Here is a 20,937-nt window from a genome sequence, read left to right on the forward strand (position 1 = left end):
CCCATCAGTGGAAACATCCTCACCGCATCCACCCAATCAAGCCCCCTCACAATCTTACATGTTTCGATAAGATCGCCTCTCATTCTTCTGAATTCCAGTGAGTAGAGGCCTAACCTACTCAACCTTTCCTCATAAGTCAACCCCCTCACCTCCGGAATAACCGAGTGAACCTTCTCTGAACTGCCTCGAGAGCAAGTATATCTTTTCTTAAATATGGAAACCAAAACTGTACGCAGTATTCCAGGTGTGGCCTCACCAGTACCCTGTATAACTGCAGCAAGACTTCCCTGCTTTTATACTCCATCCCCCTTGCAATAAAAGAGTCTTGAGACAAGGGGATATAACCTTAAAATCAGAACAGGCCATTCAGGAGAGAAGTTAGGAAACATTTCTGCGCTCAAAGGGTGATAGAAGTGTGGAACTCTCTCCCACAAGAAGCAGAAGAAGCTAGCTCAATTAATAATTTTAAATCTGAGATCGATAGATTTTTGCTAGCCAAAGGTATTAAAGGGGATGGAGCCAAGGCAGGTGGGTGGAGTTAAGATCAGCTATGATCTCACTGAATGGTGGAACAGGCTCGAGAGGCTGAATGGCCTACTCCTGTTCCTATGAAATTGCTGAATTTCCAGTGAGGTAAATGAGCACAAGAACAGAAAATTCTGAAACACTCAACAGGTCTGTCAGTGGATAAGTTAATGGCCCAGAAATTCGGGTCGGGGGCTTCCCGTGGGAATTCCGATCCTGGGCCTGGTCCAGCTGCCGGCGCGCAGTGCTTGCGTATCCCAGGGGCGCAGTTAGTTCAATGCGTCCCCTGGGATCACGTGGGCCATGGGCAGCCAATCGGAACAGGGAAGTCTGACAGGAAGTGCTGTCAAGACTTATAAATACTACGGCCCCAAAATAGCACTAAACCTTCAAATAATTTTTTTTTTAAATCACATTTTTTAAATAAACTATAAATTACGTGAAATAACTATTTTAAACAATTTAAATTTTTGAAAAAAATAATTTTATATTCTAATGGGGCTAAAAATAAACTTACCTTGCTTTAAAGTATTTAAAAATAATAAACTTGTGGAAAAATGTTTTAATTTTAATTAATTCACCACTTACCTTGTAAAAAGCAGGCCTTATGCCTGCTTTTTATATTTCTAAATTCTGCAGACTTACCCTCACGGGAAAAACCTGTTTTAAAAAAAAAACCTAAGTTCGATGCGCACACGCAGCCTCCCCCGCGCACGCATTCCACCTCTGAACCTCTTCGTTCAGAGGAACGGAAGTGCCGGTTTCCCGCGCATGCGCAGTGCATGCAGGAAACCGGCACTTCCTACGGGTGAGTACCCTGCGCGTACTCACCCGTGGAGACCCGAATTTCTGGGCCAATGTTTTCGAGTGCAGACTGTTCTTCAGAAAAGGGGAGGGGGAGGGAAATAGAGATATAGATAGATGGAAAACCTGGGGGTCAGGTAAGAAATTAAACATGTTTGAAAATGAGGAATAACAACAGAAAATGCTGGAAAAACTCAGCAGGTCAGGCAACATCCGTGGAGAGAAATTTGAGTTGACGTTTCGGGTCGAACCCTTCTTCAAAACTGGAAAGAAAAAAAATTAGATCGAAGGCGGGGCTGCGATCGGACAAAAGAAGTGAAAGAAACAAAAGAGCTAGATGAGATGGTAATAGGCTGAGATTAGGTGTAAAGTGTACTGGCAGGGCAAGAGATAGCTGCCAGGTGTGAGAGAGAAACAAAAGGAAAGGGGCGGGGGGGGGAGAAGGAGTGGAAAAATTACGAGAAAAAATGTGTAATAGGGGCCGAGGTTATGATCTGAAATTGTTGAACTCGATATTGAGTCCGGAAGGCTGCAGAGTGCCTAATCGGACTCTGAGAATGAGGATATAGCTAAAGTCCGAAATGACTGAAGTCAGTGCTCAGACCAGAGGGTTGTAGGGTGCTTTGGAGAAACAATTAAATATTGCTCTTTAGGTTTGTATTGAGCTTCATTAAAACAGTGTACAAGGCTACTGACCAAGGTCTGAGTGGAAATAGGACAGGGCGGGGTTGAACTGGCAAGCTGCAGGTAGCTCAGGGTCACATTGCATACAGAACAGACCAGTTTGGCAAAGCAGTCACCTAATACGTGTTTGGGTTCCCTAATGTAGAGGACATCGTACCATCAGCAATGAATAGAGTAAATAAATTAGAGCAAGCACATGTAAATTGCTAACTCTCTCAGCAGCAGTGCTTAGGATCCTGGACAGTGGTGTGGGAGGAGGCGAACGAGGTAAATGGACTGCAAATTAAACCCTTCAATTTAACAAAATATCTTATTTGGTACCATTACAGAATGTCTAGACCAAGTAACTGGAAAAGCTTCAAGCATACTAAATGCAGTTTCATTTCTCAGTGCTCAAAGGTTGACAAACCAGTTATCCTAGGATGTCCACACTGTACAGATAGGGTTGTCTGTAGTTATGTTGTATTTGTATTATTAAAGCTAAAACGACAAACTGCAAAATAAAGTCAACACTGACTAAATGCACTGCCCAATGTAGCACAAAGCCATACAGATAAGGGAGTCCCAGGTTCAATTTCCCCATTCTCTGCTCAATGAGCTGATCTCAGCCAGGGAAGCTGTTGAACTAATACAATTGGCCTCTGTGCCAAGGACTAGGGAGAAGGAACAATCAGTTGGAATAACGGCTCGTGACTTGTATCCAGTGACTCCTGCTGGAAAGTGTGCATCTATGGACAGTAGATTCTGGTGGTGATACCCTTTGCAGTTGAATATCCTGATGGCACTCAGTCTAGGCTCACCCATATGGCCACTTGGATGAGGCAGCAAAGGGCTACCAGCCCACGTACATCTAGAGTGCAGCAAGAGTCAACACTTTCAGAAGAGATGGGGAGGAAATTGCCGTAAATAAAAGACGAGAAGCTGATGTGGCATTCGAAACCTTTCCAACTTGATTCGCCCATAGATTTAACAGAACTAATAGATAGAGAAGGTTCAAAGATCAAAACCAGTCTTATTAAAAGAAACCTTTGTTTTTTGTTAAATAACCCTTTCCTTCATTTTTGACGTTGATTTATAGAAGGCTACATGAGGTGTGTAGAAACTCCTTAAAGTGATTTGAAGGCATGGCTTCCTTTATTTCTGTGCCCTTTTCTGGTGTTTCCAAACACGAGTCCAGTGAGCTCTCACAAGACCTCCTCCAACGCCACTCTGAATCAGCTGCTGGGAAATCCATGGCACCAGCCCAGAGAGATCCTTCCCTCTTGTTTGTTTTCCTTCTGTAGGGAAAAGCCAGCTTCCGCGGTGCTTTCTCATGGTGGCATTGCTGCAAATCAGAATTTGTCTGAGCGAGGTATTGAACCTGCAACTTACCACTTATGACGCAGCACACTGGTGCCCCAGTTCTCCCATCGTAAATTCCGTGCAGCTCCGAAACTATAATCACAGTAAACCAGGGAACTCTGATTATGGTGTGTCCAATGTTAAAATAATCCTTTGTCTCCCTCAGAAATCTGTGTGTTTAACAACATGTAATTGATATGCACACATTGAACAATTCTGAAGTTCATTACAGAAGTATAGTTGTAAATAGCTGCAAGAGGGTGGAGTAATGAAAAAAATCAAAGGTTGTGAGTTAATCACAACTGATTCCCATTGTGCTTATTTGTATGCTGACACTGCTTGGATCAACGTTGCCTGGATGTCAGGTGGACTAACAAAGCCAGATGGTGTGGATTTGATTCCCAGGTCTACTGTGATGTTTAACATCTGCAAGACTCGCTTGTGATTTATCAGTTCTGGGGTGGTCTGTGAGGGAGATTGCCTTTCAACAATATAGTGCGCTGCCATTCAAACAGGGTTTGGGGCTACCTTACCCCACTAGAGGTACGGTCTTATGGTCACGAAGCAGCTTTCACATTATGCCTTCTTTCTCCCCTTTGACTGGATGATGCCATATGGAGGCAAGCACTCCTGGGGGAGGGGGGGGGGTGGGCATGTGGTTAAAAAAAAAATGGGAAAAATTTGAATAATAAAGTAGGCTGAGTGTCATTTGATGCATGAGATTTTTATTCATTGCAAGATTGAGAAGGCATGTTTATCTGAAATAAACCACATGTTGCAATTCTAGCTTAACATTATTCAAAATAGGAAGTATAGTAAATAGCATTTAATTTGCTAGGATGCACTGTATGAGAGAAGGGTTCAGATTTGGTTTGGAAAAACTGCATTTATCAGAAAATGTATGTGCTGTACCCGACACTGCCTCGGGAAATGAAAAAGAACTGATAATTCAAAGGTGCTGCTTATGTGAAAGAGCAGCCGTGCAACTTCCCCAGGAGCTGGAGCTCAATAAGTCATCAAACCCAGCAAGGGGGTAGAAAAGCGAGCAATGTTGAAATGTTTTGAACATAATCTGGGGAATAGGTAGCCTCTGAACTGCCAACTTACTGTGAATGAATGTAAAGCACACAGATGCACAGGATATTTTTCCCAGTTGATCTAATTATAAGATAAAACTAAGCATATATAAAATCAGTTGGAATGCATTAGGGTGAGGCTTGCAGCTAGAAGTCAGAAAAAGTCTTTAGCTGATTTATGTCTTGCTCTGATATTCATGGGTTTCAGGCATGTCAGCAAGTTTGTGCTGTTATTTTCGGATCTAATTCGATTGATTTATTTTCAGAGGGGCATGTACAAAGGAAGTGAGCCTGTTTGTATTACAGCCAATTCTTCTTCGAGGCACAACATTTTCACTGCCATGTATAAGTTCTGTGTTCAGTCATTAATAAGTGCTACATTGGCCTATTGCATGTGAGTTTATATCTTTGACAAGGACTGCAAAAAGTAAAATGTTGGTTAGTATCAGAACAAAGATCACTGCATTTAAAATGTTCTCTTCCTATTGTTGCTGATAACTCTTCTTCACCCTCCCCCCCCCCCCCCCCCCAAAATTGCACTTCAAAAAAGACATTTAAAAAGCAACCTTGGATTTCAGTTCAAAAAGGATTACGATTCCCCAATATAGCTCAGTATATAAGTGCACTGCCCAGTGTAACACTGAGCCGTACAGATCAGGAAGTGTTGCACTTCCCTGGTTGGACCACACCTGAGCAGGAGCGGGGGTGATAAACTATTCCTCAGTGCCCCCACTTAGAAAGGGAGAGATGTGAGTCCCTGCTCGTGATCACTATTCAGTGACTCATGCTGCAATGTGTGGATATTAAATGAGGACAGGATCAACCTTGGATGTGATGTCAAGTAGCCCGCTGACACTAGGCTGACAGCTATTTGGGTGAAGTTTTGGAGGGCTGTTGGTGCCTTTGTAACCTTGACTTAGTGCAAGTGAAAATAAAGTGATAGCAACATTGCTTTGACTAATTTATTTGAGAGAGGGGGCAATAATGTGTACAGTGCATAGAATTTTTAAAAAATTAACTGACCGTTATTTCTCAGTAACCAATGAAATTTTCAGATTTGAGCAGAGGTCGGGTATTTCCCTAAAGGAAGGGTAATTCAACACAGATCATTCTCCTTGTGACTGCTACAAGAGCAGCATTGAAAAGGGGGTTGGTGCAGGTTACCTATCGCCCTTTTTGTCTGCATGCGGAATAGGATGGCTCAAATAAGCTGAGAAAATCAGTACATGAGCAACTATTATAAAAGTACTGCCATTTTATTTTAGTGGTGGAGATCAGTGGATTCTTCAATCAGTAGGTCGGTTGAGGGTGTCATTTATTTTTGATGGTTGAGTCTCTGCCCCTTTTCGGGCAATAAGAAGGAGCAGCAATGTTGGTTTTTTTTTGTCCCTAGCACAGAGCCACTGATACGAGCTTTAATACCAGATCCATGCGTATCTATTCCAGATTGAATGGGTTAGTGTGTGCCTTTTATAGTTTGATATCCTGTGGTGCTGTTCACAATTATTTTGTGGCTTGGAGTATGATTGTAACGTTTAGCTGTTGAGATGGATCTATGCTTTACGTGGCCTGTCTCTTTAAGGCCACAGAGTGTGCTACCTGCAAGGAAGTGCTCTGACTAGGCACATCCTGAGGCCAGTTGCTGTTGCTGAGGAGACTTTTTCCAGATGAACAGCTGCTTTCTTTGAGGAGAGGCTAGAATCCAGCAGGAAATCACTGGTTTCCTTTTTTTTTGGAAAGATTATTCCATTATCACTTGTTCTATGAATGTATTGGAGCCAATCGGGTGTGACACAGGCTTTCATTGCATTTTATACTGTGTGTGGCCGACCTTGACAAATCCAGAAAGTCTCCTCCTGGGTTGCCGCTGGCTACGTGAAGCCTGTGCATCGGGAGCCAGCGTCCCACAAAACACAACACAAAAGTAGCTTAACCAAAAGCAAAATACTGCGGATGCTGGAAATCTGAAATATAAACAGAAAATGCTGGAAATACTCAGCAGGTCAGGCAGCATCTGTGGCGAGAGAAACAGAGTTAATGTTTCAGCTCGATGACCCTTCATCAGAGAGGTGCTGTTTTTAGCATTTTCTGTTTTTATTATGTAAAAGTAGCGTAGATTACTATTCATTGTGCAATCCAGGGAGCAAGGTCACAATAGGACTGTTCCAGGCAGACAGGAGTAGAATATAGGTCAGTGTGGTTAAAGTGAAAACATAAGTGAACAACAATCCATTTACATAAGTCCACATTAGGAGAGAGTGGAAAGCTTCAACATAACCTTGATGTTCAGAGAATAGTCATATTTTTGCAATCTCCTTGATTAGGTTGTAAATCATTATCATTATAAATACTTCATTCTAAATTGACCAGAGATACATTTCTCTATTTTATATATTCTTTGAGGCAACAATATAAATGATAAAAAAAGCAAGATTCTACTTTCTTTGGTTAACAAAAAGAGCTGGTGACTTGTGTTCGAGTTTGGGGAATATTGCAGAATGCAGCCACAACCCTGTAGTTCACGGTGGCCCTGTTGAAATTGAGAGCTGTGGAAATGTTAATATCAAGAAAAGAAAAAAAAAATACACAGCCCACACAGCAGCTGCAGCTTTGCACCGTGTGGAAAATTAAGGCAGATGATTCAATTTGGCCCTTGCCCCAAGTACATTTTAAAATGCTTCTGTGTGTGCAGAAGATAATGAACAAATATATTGAGATGGCACAAGATCACTACTAGTTTAGCTGCTGAGGAGCCTCATTGTTCCCAGTAGAAGGAGACTAGAAGCTGGGTTAATGGGGGTTAGGGTCGCTCAGTGCGACACCTTTCATAACAACTTAGAGGAAGAATTTGTCTCCTTTTGCCCCAGGCCCATGTGGCACTCAAATGGAGCGTTTGATAAATGAAAGTGTATTTATTAATAATGAGGGGGAATGTGCGTATGCTTTGAAAGCGAAGCAAAGCATAGAAATGTGCTTTTATGACACTGGAAGAAAAATAAATGAAGTAAGTGTGCAGGTCCATTATGAGCAGAGGCAGGAGGATGTGACAGAGGGACCAGCACGATTTGGAGATTAAACTATGAGCTTTTCAGATGAAGCCACTTATATCAGGGGCCCTTGACAGTTGGTGAGAGATGTGAAGCAGTGAAGAGATGATTACAAGAGAACATGACAGATAACTGCCGTCTTCTCTCGTTGACTTTGTAGGCCTCAAATATAAGGAAAAATCATGGTGATCCGCATCAGATAGCTGGCTAGTTCCTTTACTTTAAAGCAACCCTCGTGGGGTTTTCATCTCTTGAATTTTTATCATGATTCACAGGTAAAAATAAAACTCCCATTTTTATTTTTATCCCTGTGCTCCTGCTCGATTTCTTTGTCCTTACAGTGTACATGAAGTTAATAAAAAAGCAGGAGTGTGGCATCATGGAATCCTCAATGTCTACGATTTCAATGTGGCTAATGGGAGGAAGCAAATAAATGCCCTAATTAATGGCACAGAACTGGGAGTGGGTCAGATATCCAATCCCCCTCCCCCCACCATTTTAAAACTGGGTATGGTGTGCAGTACAGGAAGGCCTAGAACAGGTGAAGGACAGGGGGTTATATAAATTAGCAAAATGACCAACTGCCTTGAACTTGAAGTTGTCCCTTTTTTGTGTTTCTCCCCTGTAATGACCTTCCAGGTCCAGCTGTGTGTCTATCAAATTCAGTACTCTTACAGCAGTACAGTGTGAAAATTTAGATGGTGATATCTAGAATCTCATTCCTTGTATGCAATTGTTTATAAAGCATTATTGAAATTTCTACCACTCCAGTATAATTTTCCACTGTATGTGTTCTAGCGGTCGCCAGGTTGTGGGGCATTTGTATATGTTGCCCCCTAACTCTATCTTGTTCTGTGAATAGAAACTCGGATGCTGTCTGTGTGCGCTATTTACTAATGAATATCATTTTGTTTGCAATCAAGATAATGTGACTAGTGCTTCTATGCGTGGGTTGCAGGTGCAGAGGGCAAGTTAACATTACCAGGAGATATCGCTCCCTTCTGCCTCTAGCCTGTACTGAATGTTTCAGAGAATCGAGGTCCAGGTGTGGAATGATTCTGTGTCTCTGTGATAGGGACAGATGACCGGATTGTAGGTTAAACCGTTTAATTTGTTTAGCTGATCAGTAACTCGTGTTACCGGAATTATGACTAGAGCTCGTTAGGATAATTACGAATGATTAAGACAGGTTGGCTTGCCTTGCCAGTGGGTGTGCGGACTCCTGCTGGCAGCCAGCAGGTGTAAAGGAACACGATCTGTCAAATCAGCTGATGACCCTCTTAATTCAGAGCAGTGAGAGCCAGAGGAACAAGCGTGTTTAATAATTGATACTTACTCTAATAGGTTAATTGCAGCGGCATTCATTCTAATTTGCATTCTTGATCAGCTTCTCACAGTCTGTGTTACTTGGACAGATTTTTTTCCCCCTCTCTTCCTCGCTCTCGCCTCCTGCTTGTTCATTGCAGTGGAGTTAATTGCTGACATTCCCCGAGTCATTCAAAGCATGTTGATTTAATGAATGTTAAGTATGCAGCTCGTGGGGGTTTGAATGGTGCATATGCTGTTTGTTTATGGAGGAAACCTTTTTGGTATAATCGCGGCCAGGTGGCTGCTGCCACTATTTATAGAATAAATGGAGAGGTGGGGGACATTCAAGGCAGTTACACAAGCTTATCACACATGTCCTTTCTGAACTGCATATATTGTGTTGTGGTCTTGATTTCCTTGTAATCCAATTTAAAAAAATAATTATTACTTGTGACTTCCTAGTTTGTGGAGTGAACTTGGGTCCTTAGGCTGTGCAAGGGTGCACGCTTTTGTGACACAAGTAATTGTATCATTTTTGGTGATTGATAAAATGGAACCGTATTTATTTCAACCTGTTTTTTTTCTACTTCTCTGCATGTATTACATACCGAGCTTTGATGTCAAAAGCAGAGTCTGCAATTCATTCCCCTGCTTTCAAGACATCAAAAGCACAGTTTTCTTCTGAACTTAAAACAGCATCAAATTAAAATGCACCATCTTGGTTAGCCCATGCCCATACCTAGCAGTGAAAAGGTCGCATGGCTACTGTCACTCAACTTTGCCTGCACCGCTCGGAGGAGAGCTTCTCACATTGGCAACCTGGCCACATGTTGGAATGCAATTCTGTGGAGGGATGTTCCACTTCGGGTGACTAGTTGGACCACTCTGCAGCTGTCCTATCAGCTGCTCCCAGGCTGACATCAATGTTCTGGTTTTATCTCCCACCTGAGATCAGATTGGCTTTCCAATTGACTACAATCTAACTCTGGTTTGGAGTATAGCTTGCAGATGTCAGTGTAAATGACACCCAACTTCAGGGTTGGTTTCGCTCTGACACTGATTCACGTGTGAAACTGAGGTGTTGGCAGGTCATGAAGAAATGTTAGGGTCACGCCTGAGTAAAGGACGCTCGTGGTGGCAGCCCTGGAAAAATGGGAATACACTGATGACTACTTGAATTTAAACAGCTCTATGTTTTCCTAGGTCTCAAGGGGGAATGACCCATCTTACGCAGAGGCTAATTTATAGGAGGGTATTAGAGTGAAGTCCTTGCAGGCTAAACAGCATTTTCAAACCTTCAGCAAAAAACAAATGACTCAAGCAGCAACAGGATTAGAAATATCAAATAAGAAAGGGGACAGGTATGGTTAAATGGAAGGTGTATTCAGCTGGGATCGTCCTGCTCCTAACTTCATTTGATCCTTTGAGATTTAAATAGTAAATGTGGGGTGGCAGGTTGCACAGTAAGTTGAACATTTAATCCATCTCATCATGGAGCAGTGGAATGGAGGTTCTCATTTGCCATCCTGCAGACACAATGAGCTCTCAACCGTGCTGTTATAGTTTCATAAAGATAGTCAGGTGGTTCTTACCCAACCCTTCTAATATCCTTTTATTTGTCAACAACAAAAATTCTAGCCAGGAATTTCCTCAGAGTTGTTCCCGTTCCTTCGGTGTAATTTTGCCGTCGGAGCGGGAGCAGCTGCGAGGAAGTTCCCAGCTTATGTTTACTATCAATTGTATTACACTGCAGGTGGATATTTAATCAGAAATGGGGGCAACATTCTTTACTGTGTTTGCTATTGTTTCTGGGTTTTTTTTAGTTGGTAGCCCTGTTGTCTGAGTCAGAAGGTTGTGAGTTCAATTTCCACCCCATGATTTAACATAATCTAGGCTGACACTCCAGGACAGTACTGAGGGAGAGCTGCATTGTTAGAGGGCTAAAGCTTCAGTTGAGTTCCAATGGATGTAAAAGGAAACTGCGTGTCCTGACCTACATTCTTCCCTCAACTGATGCCACCAAAAACCGATTATCTGGTCAAATGCCCAACTGTTTGTTGGTTCTTAGAACCGTAGTATCATAGAATGGTTACAGCATGGAAGAAGTCTATCACGCTCCTCCTCACTGTTCACTGTACTTCCAAGTTTTGTGTCATCTGCAAATTTTGAAATTGTGCCCTGTACACCCACGTCCATGTCATTAATATATATCAAGAAAAGCAGTGGTCGTAGAACCAACCCCTGGGGAACACCACTGTATACCTTCCTCCAGTCCGAAAAGCAACCGTTCACCGCTACTCCCTGTTTCCTATCACTTAGTCAATTTCGTATCCATGCTGTCACTCCCTTTTATTCCATGGGCTTCAACTTTGCTGAGAAGCCTATTATGTGGCACTTTGTCGAACGCCTTTTAGAAATCCATGTACACTACATCAACTGCATTACCCTCATCAGTCCTCTCTGTTACCTCATCAAAGAACTCAGGCAAGTTAGTTAAACACGATTTGCCTTTAACATATTCGTGCTGGCTTTCCTTAATTAATCCACACTTGTCCAAGTGACTGTTAATTTTGTCCCTGATTATTGTTTCTAAAAGTTTCCCTACTACAGGAAACTTTGTGATATCCGGCACCGATGGGACCGAGCTGTTGCCGATTTATCAAAACTGCCGGACAAACCAACGCTAATGTTAAAACATACAGAGCTTTTGAGCTCCGTATCTAGCAACAAACCCTGTTGCTTAGCAACAGCTTCTAAACAGTCGGCCGTAGCTTGCAAGCGTCTCTGTAGCTAAGCAACAGCTTTAGCTAGACCTTGCAGAGCCTGACTGGTGGGAAAAAAAAAAGCAACGAAAAGAAAAAAAACTTACTGAACCGACTCCTGAATTTTGCCGGTGGATCGAGCATTCAGTTAACCTCCGGATAAACCAAAGTTTCCTGTACCGAGGTTAAGCTGACTGGCCTGTAGTTATCTTTACATCCTTTTTTGAACAATGGTGTAACATTTGCAATTCTCCAGTCCTCTGGCACCACCCCTTTTCTAAGGAGCATTGGAAGATTATGGCCAGAACCTCCGCGATTTCTTCCTTCACTTCCCTTAGCGTCCTAAGATGCATCCCATCTGGTCCTGGTGATTTATCTACTTTAAGTACAGCCAGCCTTTCTAGTACCTCTTTATCAATTTTTATCCCATCCAGTATCTCCTCTACCTCCTCCTTTACTATGTCTATGGCAGCTTCCTCTTCCTTGGTGACAACAGAGGCAAAGTACTCATTTAGTACCTCAGCCGTACCCTCTGCCTCCATGCATAGGTCTCCTTTTTGGTCCCTAATTGGCCCCACCCCTCCTCTTACTACCCATTTATTATTTATATGCCTATAGAAGACTTTTGGATTACCTTTTATGTTAGCTGCCATTATATTTTCAGACCCCCTCTTTGCTCATCTTTTCTTTTTCACTTCTCTTCTGAACTTTCTATATTTAGCTTGATTCTCAAATGTATTTGCAACCTGACATCTGTCATACACGCTCTTTTTTCTGCTTCATCTTACACTCTATCTCTTTCGTCATCCTGGGAGCTCTTGATTTTAGTTGCCCTACCTTTCCCTCTATTGGTAATGTACCCAAACTATTCCCTCGTTAAAGGTAGCCCATTGTTCCACTACAGCTTTGCCTGTCAATCTTTGATTCCAATTTACCCAGACCAGATCCGTTCTCTTCCCACTGAAATTGGCCTTCTTCCAATTAGTATTTTTACTCTAGATTGCTCCCTGTTCTCTTCCATAATTAATCTAAACCTTATGATACTATGATCACTGTTCCCTAAATGTTCACCTACTGACACTTGCTCCACTTGACCTACCTCATTCCCCAGAACCAGATCCAGCAATGCCTCCCTCCTCGTTGGGCCAGAAACATACTGATCAAGAAACTTCTCCTGAACACACTTCAGAAATTCTTCCCCCTCTCTGCCCTTTACACTATTACTATCCCAGTCTATATTAGGATAGTTGATGTCCCCCATTATCACTACTCTATAGTTCTTGCACCTCTCTGTAATTTCTCTGCAAATTTGCTCCTCCATATTTTTCACACTAGTTGGTGGCCTATAGAATACACAGAGTAGTGTAATGGCACCTATTATTTCTTAACTCTAGCCATATAGGTTCTGTCTTTGACCCCTCCAGGACATCCCCTCTCTCCAGCACGAACATTTTCCTTAATCAATACTGCCACACCACTTCCTATATTTCCTTCCGTATCTTTCCTGAACACTTTATAACTAGAAATATTTAGTACCCAATCCTGCCCTTTTTTGAGCCAGGCCTCAGTTATTGCCACGACATCATATTCCCATGTGGCTATTTGCGCCTGCAGCTCACCCACCTTGTTGACTATGCTTCGTGTGTTCACATACATACCCTGTAAACCCATCTTAGACCATCCTGTGTTCCCTCTTAGTCTGACCCCACCTAATACCTTAGTATTTATTACTTTAGTGCTATCGGTCTCTCGCAATCCTTTGTGCCCTTTGTTTCTCCTTTCTAATGCTACATCCTGGTGCCCAACCCCTACCAACTTAGTTTAAACCCTTCAACAGCACTAGCAAACCTCCCCGTGAGGATGTTGGTACCGGCTCTGTTGAGTTCAGTTTGCCTGTTCCAATGGATGTAAAAGGAAACTCTACGTGTCCTGACCCACATTCTTCCCTCAACCGATGCCACCAAAAACACATGACTGTATCTTGCTGTGTGCAAATTGGCTGGTGGATTTGTCTTTTTAACAGTGCAGTTCAAAGTAATGTGACCTGCTGTGGGGTATTTTTTTTAAATTACTGTGGTTTAATATGCTTTATTTTCTTCCTTCTCCACATGTCGTCATATATTTGGTTGATGCTGCTATGCAGCCTATTAATAACTTTCCTTCTGATTTGCCCTCCCCACCTGAAGGCTGTTAACCTGCCTTCACGTGGCAGCTCTCCACAACGATGTGGCTGAGTTTGGAAACCCAGTACATGTGGCATGATGGCCAAAAAATCCAACAGGCTGCCCATAATGGTCAGAAAATGTTCCTGTTTCTTAAATTAATGAATATCAATTTCATCATATCATTTTTCAGTTTTCTTTGTATTCGGAGTGCCATTTAATGGGAAATGATTGTCAGTTTGGCTCAGTTAGTTGGACACTCGCCTCGGGGTCAGAATGTTGTGGGTCCAACCCCACTCCAAGACTGATTTCTAAAGTAATTCATTGGATGTGAATTATTTTGGGACATCCTGAGAACATGATGAGGTGCTATATAAATGCAATTTTATTTGTTTCCCCTTTCCCCTATTTCTTCTAATTATTTCAGTATTTAGGTTTCAAATTTTAAGTCCTACGCAAGAGGAAGATTGTACTTGTGTTGTGTAGACAGGAAAGGATCAGCAGTCTAAAGCTGCCATGTTGCTTTTGGAGTGGAACCTTTCATCAGTAAACTTAACACACTGAGCCTACAGCAGTTGCTGTTCATTCATCACCCTACAGTGCAGCTCTGTCATAACTCGAGCATTTCTCTCTCTCTTGTCATGCAGATGAAGGTCTCTTCTAACCAAAATGGCAGGAACAGCGAGGATGAGAGTGTCAGAGAAGCCAACAGTTCACAGAGGAGCAGCTCCAGAGACAAGCTTAGTGATGTAAGTACACACTTCAAAAGAAAGAATCTGCACTTGGTGTTCAATGGCAATGACAGGCCGTTGGAATTGTTTTGTGGAGGGATTTTGAAGTCAAGAATAGAGATGAGGATATGTTTTTATAAAGTGGCATTCAGTGCTTCGTTCTACTTTTAAGACAGACACGGGAGCTGTTGGGAATTTGAATGATGCAGTACTTGAACAGGATTTTCCTTTTAAAGGGAAGTAGCTAGACATCTAAAGACCTGTCTGCAAAATGTTGATGTGCAAATACCAGATTCACTGAATAATGAAAGCACAAAGCCAGGTTAGTAATGCCTGTGATGATGGGGCCTAACATGCAAATTTCTCCTCCCCTTTTTGACAGCACTGGTATACACCATCCGTTATTTCATACCCAAGCTGCATATAAGCGCTAAGTGGCATACAGGATTACACTGCGCACAGACACAAGGTTGACACTGTTCCATGATGACTGTTGCCTGTAAATACTCCCTTTTTAATAATACTTTAAAGCATTCCATGTTCTACTACAAGTAACTGTTATGTACAAAAATGAAGGGAAATTCCCACAGATTTATTTAAAGGGTTCTGAGTGGTAGTCCTTGCTTAAATCATCCCAGGGTATAGGAGTATCACTTGTTTAATAGCCTATAAATAATGTTCAAGTACTACAGGAAGGTTAGAAATGATTATTTAAAACAGTGTTGCCGTGAGCACCAGCTTTGTTCACCAATTCCTTTTGACTCTTAGAGAATGGAAGAATCGTATGTATTAACTTGCTTCCATTCCATATCGTTTCCTGTAATATTCCATTGAAACATAGCACTAAATATTACACAACATGATGAGTAATTCGATCATACACTATCAAAATACTCATCCTCATCAAAATGTCAGTCAGAACTAGACAAGACCAGTGGATTCCTGTTGGTTTGAATGAGTATCAGTTGGTATTTGGAACAGGATACCCGTGCACGAATACTCCACACACTGCAAAGCTGCTACGAGCTGAATATAAACACACATGCAGATCTAGCCTTCATTTCTACACTCAAACTCTACATATTTTCAAAGAAAACATCCCTGCTTTCGTTCATCTTTATCAAGTTGTGTATTCCACACATTTTTATTTTTTTTTAAAAAGAGCATGCACCACATCTCCTAAAAATGCACGTTAACATCAAAGGACACCAGGACACACTTGAAATCACGTTTCCACTTACCTCACAGCGGGAAAACTACCGCAACCTTCAGGAGCAGTCAATATGCCGAATTCACTACCGAAGTCCACAACAGAACAAGAAGTCAGCAGTTCTTTCAACATCATCTCACACTAAAGAGGTAAGATTGAATAGCAATAAATCAGTCTGGCTGTATTATTCCTGGGAATTGATAATTGGGAAGAGTTAGTCAATTGCAAGTACATAGTCTGTAATCTTCCTTCACTCAGCATGCCAGTTGTCAATTTCTTGGTAATACACAAATGGTCCACCATTATTTAAGTAATAAAATGCATGAAAGGTCTACTTCTGTATGCTGCTTTGTGAGCAAAAGAATGTTCTGATCTTGTAAGGAGTTCATGGATGTGGTGCGTTCTAGGCCTCAGTAGTATAGAATCATAGAATGGTAAGAGCACGGAAGATGGCCATTCGGCCCATCGAGCCTGTGCCGGCTCTCTGCAAGAGCACTTCAGCTAGTCCCACTCCCCCGCCCTTTCCCCATAGCCCTGCAAATTCTTTCCTTCAGCTCCCTTTTGAAAGCCGTGATTGAATCTGGCTCCACCACCCTTTCGGGCAGTGCATTCTAGATCTTAACCACTCGCTGCATAAAAGTTTTTCCTTACATCGCCTTTGGTTCTTTTGCCAATCACCTTAAATCTGTGTGGCCTCTGGTTCTCGACCCTTCTGCCAATGGGAACAGTTTCTCTCTATCTACTCTGTCCAGACCCCTCACGATTTTGAGCGCTTCTATCAAATCTCCCCTCAATCTTCTCTGCTCCAAGGAGAACAACCCCAGCTTCTCCAGTCTATCAACATAACTGAAGCCCCTCATTCCTGGAATCATTCTCGTAAATCTTTTCTGCACCCTGTCTAAGACCTTCACATCCTTCCTAAAGTGTGGTGCCCAGAATTGGACACAATACTCCAGTTGGGGCCGAACCAGTGTTTTATACAGGTTCTTCATAATTTCCACACTTTTGTACTCTATACCTCTATTTATGAAGCCCAGGATCCCCTAAGACTTTTTAACTGCTTTGTCAACCTGCCCTGCTACCTTCAAAGATTACACATACCATCAGGTCTCTCTGTTCATGCACCCCCTTCAGGATTGTACCATTTAGTTTATATGTCCTGTCCTCATTCTTTCTACCAAAATGTATCACTTCACACTTTCCTGCATTAAATTTTATCTGCCACGTGTCCGCCCATTTCACCAGCCTGTGCTTTGTGAAGTCTATCACTATCCTCACTGTTCACTATACTTCCAAGTTTTGTGTCATCTGCAAATTTTGAAATTGTGCCCTGCACACCCACGTCCAAGTTATTAATATATATCAAGAAAAACAATGGTTGTAGAACCGACCCCTGGGGGACACCACTGTATACCTTCCTCCAGTCTGAAAAACAACCATTCACCGCTACTCCCTGTTTCCTGTCACTTAGCCAATTCCATATCCGTGCTGTCACTGTCCCTTTTATTCCATGGGCTTCAACTTTGTTGATGAGCCTATTATGTGGCACTTTGTCGAACGCCTTTTAGAAATCTATGTATACTACATCAACTGCATTACCCTCATCAACCCTCTCTGTTACCTCATCAAAGAACTCAATCAAGTTAGTTAAACACGATTTGCCTTTACCATATCGGTGCTGGCTTTCCTTAATTAATCCTCACTTGTCCAAGTGACTGTTAATTTTGCCCCTGATTACTGTTTCTAGAAGCTTCCCCATTACCGAGGTCAAACTGACTGGCCTGTAGTTGCTGGGGTTATCTTTACACCCTTTTTTGAACAATGGTGTAACATTTGCAATTCTCCAGTCTTCTGGCACCACCCCCTGTTTCTAAGCAGGATTGGAATATTATGGCCAGTACGTCCGCAATTTCCTCCCTCAATTCCCTCAGCATCCTAGGACGCATCCCATTCGCTCCTGGTGATTTATCTACTTTTAACTACAGCCAGCCTTTCTAATACCTCCACTTTACCAATTTTTATCCTATCAGGTATCTCCACTACCTCCTCCTTTACTATGTATATATGGCAGCATCCTCTTCCTTGGTGAAGCCAGATGCAAAGTACTCGTTTAGTACCTCGGCCACACCCTCTGCCTCCATGCACAGGTCTCCTTTTTGGTCCCTAATTGGCCCCACCCCTCCTCCTACTACCCTTTTACTTTTTATATGCCTATAGAACTTTTGGTTACCTTTTTATGTTGGCTGCCATTCTATTCTCATGCCCTCTCTTTGCCCCTCTTATTTTATTTGATACTTGGATGTATTTTGCAACCTGACACCTGTCATACGTGTTCTTTTGCCGCTTCATCATATTCTCTATCTCTTTCGCCATCGAGGGAGCCCTGACTTTAGTTGCCCTGCTTTTCCCCCTAGTGTGAATGTGCCTCAACTGTACCTGAACTATTTCCTCTTTAAAGGCAGCCCATTGTTCTATTACAGTTTTGCCTGCCGATCTTTGATTCCAGTTTACCCGGACCAGATCCGTTCTCATCTCACTGAAATTGGCCTCTCTTTCCCCCCCCCGCCCCAGTTAAAAATGTTGACTCTCGATTGCTTCCTGTCCTTTCCCATAGATAATCTAAACCTTATGATACTATGATGACTGTTCCCTAAATGTTCACCTACTGACACTTGCTCCACTTGACCTACTCATTCCCCAGAACCAGATCCAGCAATGCCTCCTCTCTCATCTGGCTGGAAACATACTGATCAAGAAAGTTCTCCTGAACACACTTCAGAAATTCTTCCCCCTCTCTGCCCTTTACACTATTACAATCCCAGTCTATATTAGGATAGTTGAAGTCCCCCATTATCACTGCTCTATAGTTCTGGCATCTCTCTGCAATTTCTCTGCAAATTTGCTCCTCCATATCTTTCCCACTATTTGGTGGTCTATAGAATACACCTAGTAGTGTAATGGCACCTCTATTATTTCTTAACTCTAGCCATATAGATTCTGTTCTTGACCCCTCCAGGGCATCCTCTCTCTCCAGCACTAACATTCTCCTTGACCAATACTGCCACACCACCTGCTATCTTTCCTTCCGTATCTTTCCTGAACACTTTATAACTAGGAATATTTAATACCCAATCCTGCCCTTTTTTGAGCCAGGTCTCTGTTATTGCCACAACATCATATTCCCATGTGGCTATTTGTGCCTGCAGCTCACTTACCTTGTTTACTACACTTTGTGCGTTCACATACATACACTGTAAACCCATCTTAGACCATCCTGTATTCTCTTAGTTTGACCCCCCCCCCCCCCCGCCAATCCAGTACTATTTCTTACTTTAGTGCTCTCTGCCTCCCCCAATCCTTTGAGCACTTTATTTCCCCTTTCTAATGTTACATCCTGGTGCCCATCCCCCTGCCAAATTAGTTTAAACCCTCCCCAACAGCACTAGCAAATCTCCCCGCACGGATATTGGTTCTGGCCCTGTTGAGGTGCAACCCGTCTGGCCTGTACAGGTCCCACTTCCCCCAGAACCGGTCCCAGTGCCCCACGAATCTGAAGCCCTCCCTCCTGCACCATCTCTTCAGCCACAAACTCATCTGCGCTATCTTCCTATTTCTATACTCGCTAGCACGTGGCACCGGGAGTAATGCAGCCAGTCCTTGTATTCGTGGGTTGAAGTGTTTCATATTTGCAATGCATGCTACAGTAGTGCACAGCCACTTCTATCGGATTAGGTCTTTTTTTAAACTCGTAATAATAGTTTAGGACCTTACTCAGTTGAACTATTGCTGCCAAAGCTGAGGGCAACTAACTCTGTTCCCAATCGGGAGTCAAATCTGGGATCTTCTGGTCTATGTGGCTTCTTCTTTGGGAACCTGAGGTGAAAGACCAAGGTGAAGCCCATGACCGTGTTTGAAATTAGTGAAAGAGGCAGAAAGCAGGAAGTATGCCAAGCTTGAGTATTAAAACCTTCTAGATTATAGGAGAAAGGAAAGACTGAAGGAGGTATGGAGTTGTACAATTTTGAGGTCCTGGGAAAGATTGAGTTAGAATCAGCAGCTGTGCTATTTCAACACAGTGGGTGTGCAGAGATGAGGGGGACTTGCAGGTTGACATCGCTGCAGCTTAGAAGCATGAGGAAAGAATGTTAACTGACTGTAGTAGTATCAATAGTATAGAGAAAGATAAGAAGGGTTACAATGAAGAGAGATTGGTTGTAGAGGTGAGGGTGGGATCACAGATTTTTCTTAGTGTCTGAAGGAGCCTCCCCAGATATGGACATGCTTGACCTTTATAGAAAATTTAAAGTTGTTGAAGGGGAAAGATACATTTGACGTCAAAGAGGAACTTGGAGCTTCTTGAAGACATTTGAAAATGGAGAGGGATGGGTATTCTACTTGTAGTCAGAGGAGATAATGACTCCAAAGATATTAATAGATGAAGAACTAAGGGTTGGAGCTATCGGAGATAAGAGGTGGTAGTTGTTGGTTGGATTTGCAAGAGACATAAGGATACAGGGTCTTTCCCAAAAAAAAAATGAAGCAACATTTACATTGCCCATTGAGGGTATGGAGTAGATAAGGATGCAATGATTCTGCCATTGTGCCACAAGAGGACTGGAGGTTGTGACCAGTCTGAAGTTGCTAAATGTGGTTTGGAATCATCAGCAAAAGCATGAATAGAGTTGGATGGTGAATGTAGGAGATCATTAATATGAACAAGATGTATGGAGGGAAAGGATAGAGTCCCAGGGAACCCAAGTTAAATGGAGATGGGGAGGAAGTCGAAAGATGAGCCATCAACTGAATCTCTAGTGGAGCATTTAGGAGGAAACTACAGAAGAACTTAAGAAATGGGAGCAGGAGTAGTCCATACGGCCCCTCGAGCCTGCTCTGCCATTCAATAAGTCCTGCCCGATCCCCATATCACTTGATTCCCTTAGTGTCCAAAAATCTATCGATCTCCACCTTGAATATACTCAACAACTGAGCACCCACAGCCCTCTGGGGTAGAGAATTCCAAAGACTCGCATCTCTCTGAGTGAAGACATTTTACCTCATCTCAGTCGTAAATGGTCGACTGCTTATCCTGAGACGATAATCCCTAGTTTTGGACTCTCCCGCCAGGGGAAACAGCCTCTCAGCATCTACCCTGTCAAGCCCTCTAAGAATGTTGTATGTTTCAATGGGATCACCTCATTCTTCTAAACTCCAAAGAATAAAGGCCCATTCTACTCAATCTCTCCTCATAGGACAGCCCTCTCATCCCAGGAATCAATCTAGTGAACCT

At 42.6% G+C, this 20,937-nt stretch overlaps 1 protein-coding gene across 16 annotated transcripts in view; it reads left to right on the top strand.

The window, feature by feature from the left end:
- Nucleotides 1-20,937, top strand: part of fbrsl1 (fibrosin-like 1) — an 843,225-nt gene that overhangs the window by 440,226 nt on the left and 382,062 nt on the right. For 12 of the 16 annotated variants that reach the window (XM_086011930.1, XM_086011933.1, XM_086011931.1 and 9 more), the window contains 2 exons: nucleotides 14,357-14,458; nucleotides 15,689-15,799. In XM_086011930.1, coding sequence (XP_085868056.1) covers nucleotides 14,357-14,458; nucleotides 15,689-15,799 — 213 coding nt within the window. Of the gene's footprint in view, nucleotides 1-14,356; nucleotides 14,459-14,513; nucleotides 14,763-15,688; nucleotides 15,800-20,937 lie in introns of those variants that run through there. The other 4 variants (XM_086011938.1, XM_086011940.1, XM_086011946.1 and 1 more) reach the window with 2 other exon arrangements.

The sequence above is a fragment of the Somniosus microcephalus genome, chromosome 19 (genome assembly GCF_052327205.1).
Source record: "Somniosus microcephalus isolate GS21.2 chromosome 19, FLI_Smic_1.0, whole genome shotgun sequence".
In the NCBI taxonomy this organism is placed as follows: Eukaryota; Metazoa; Chordata; class Chondrichthyes; order Squaliformes; family Somniosidae; genus Somniosus; species Somniosus microcephalus.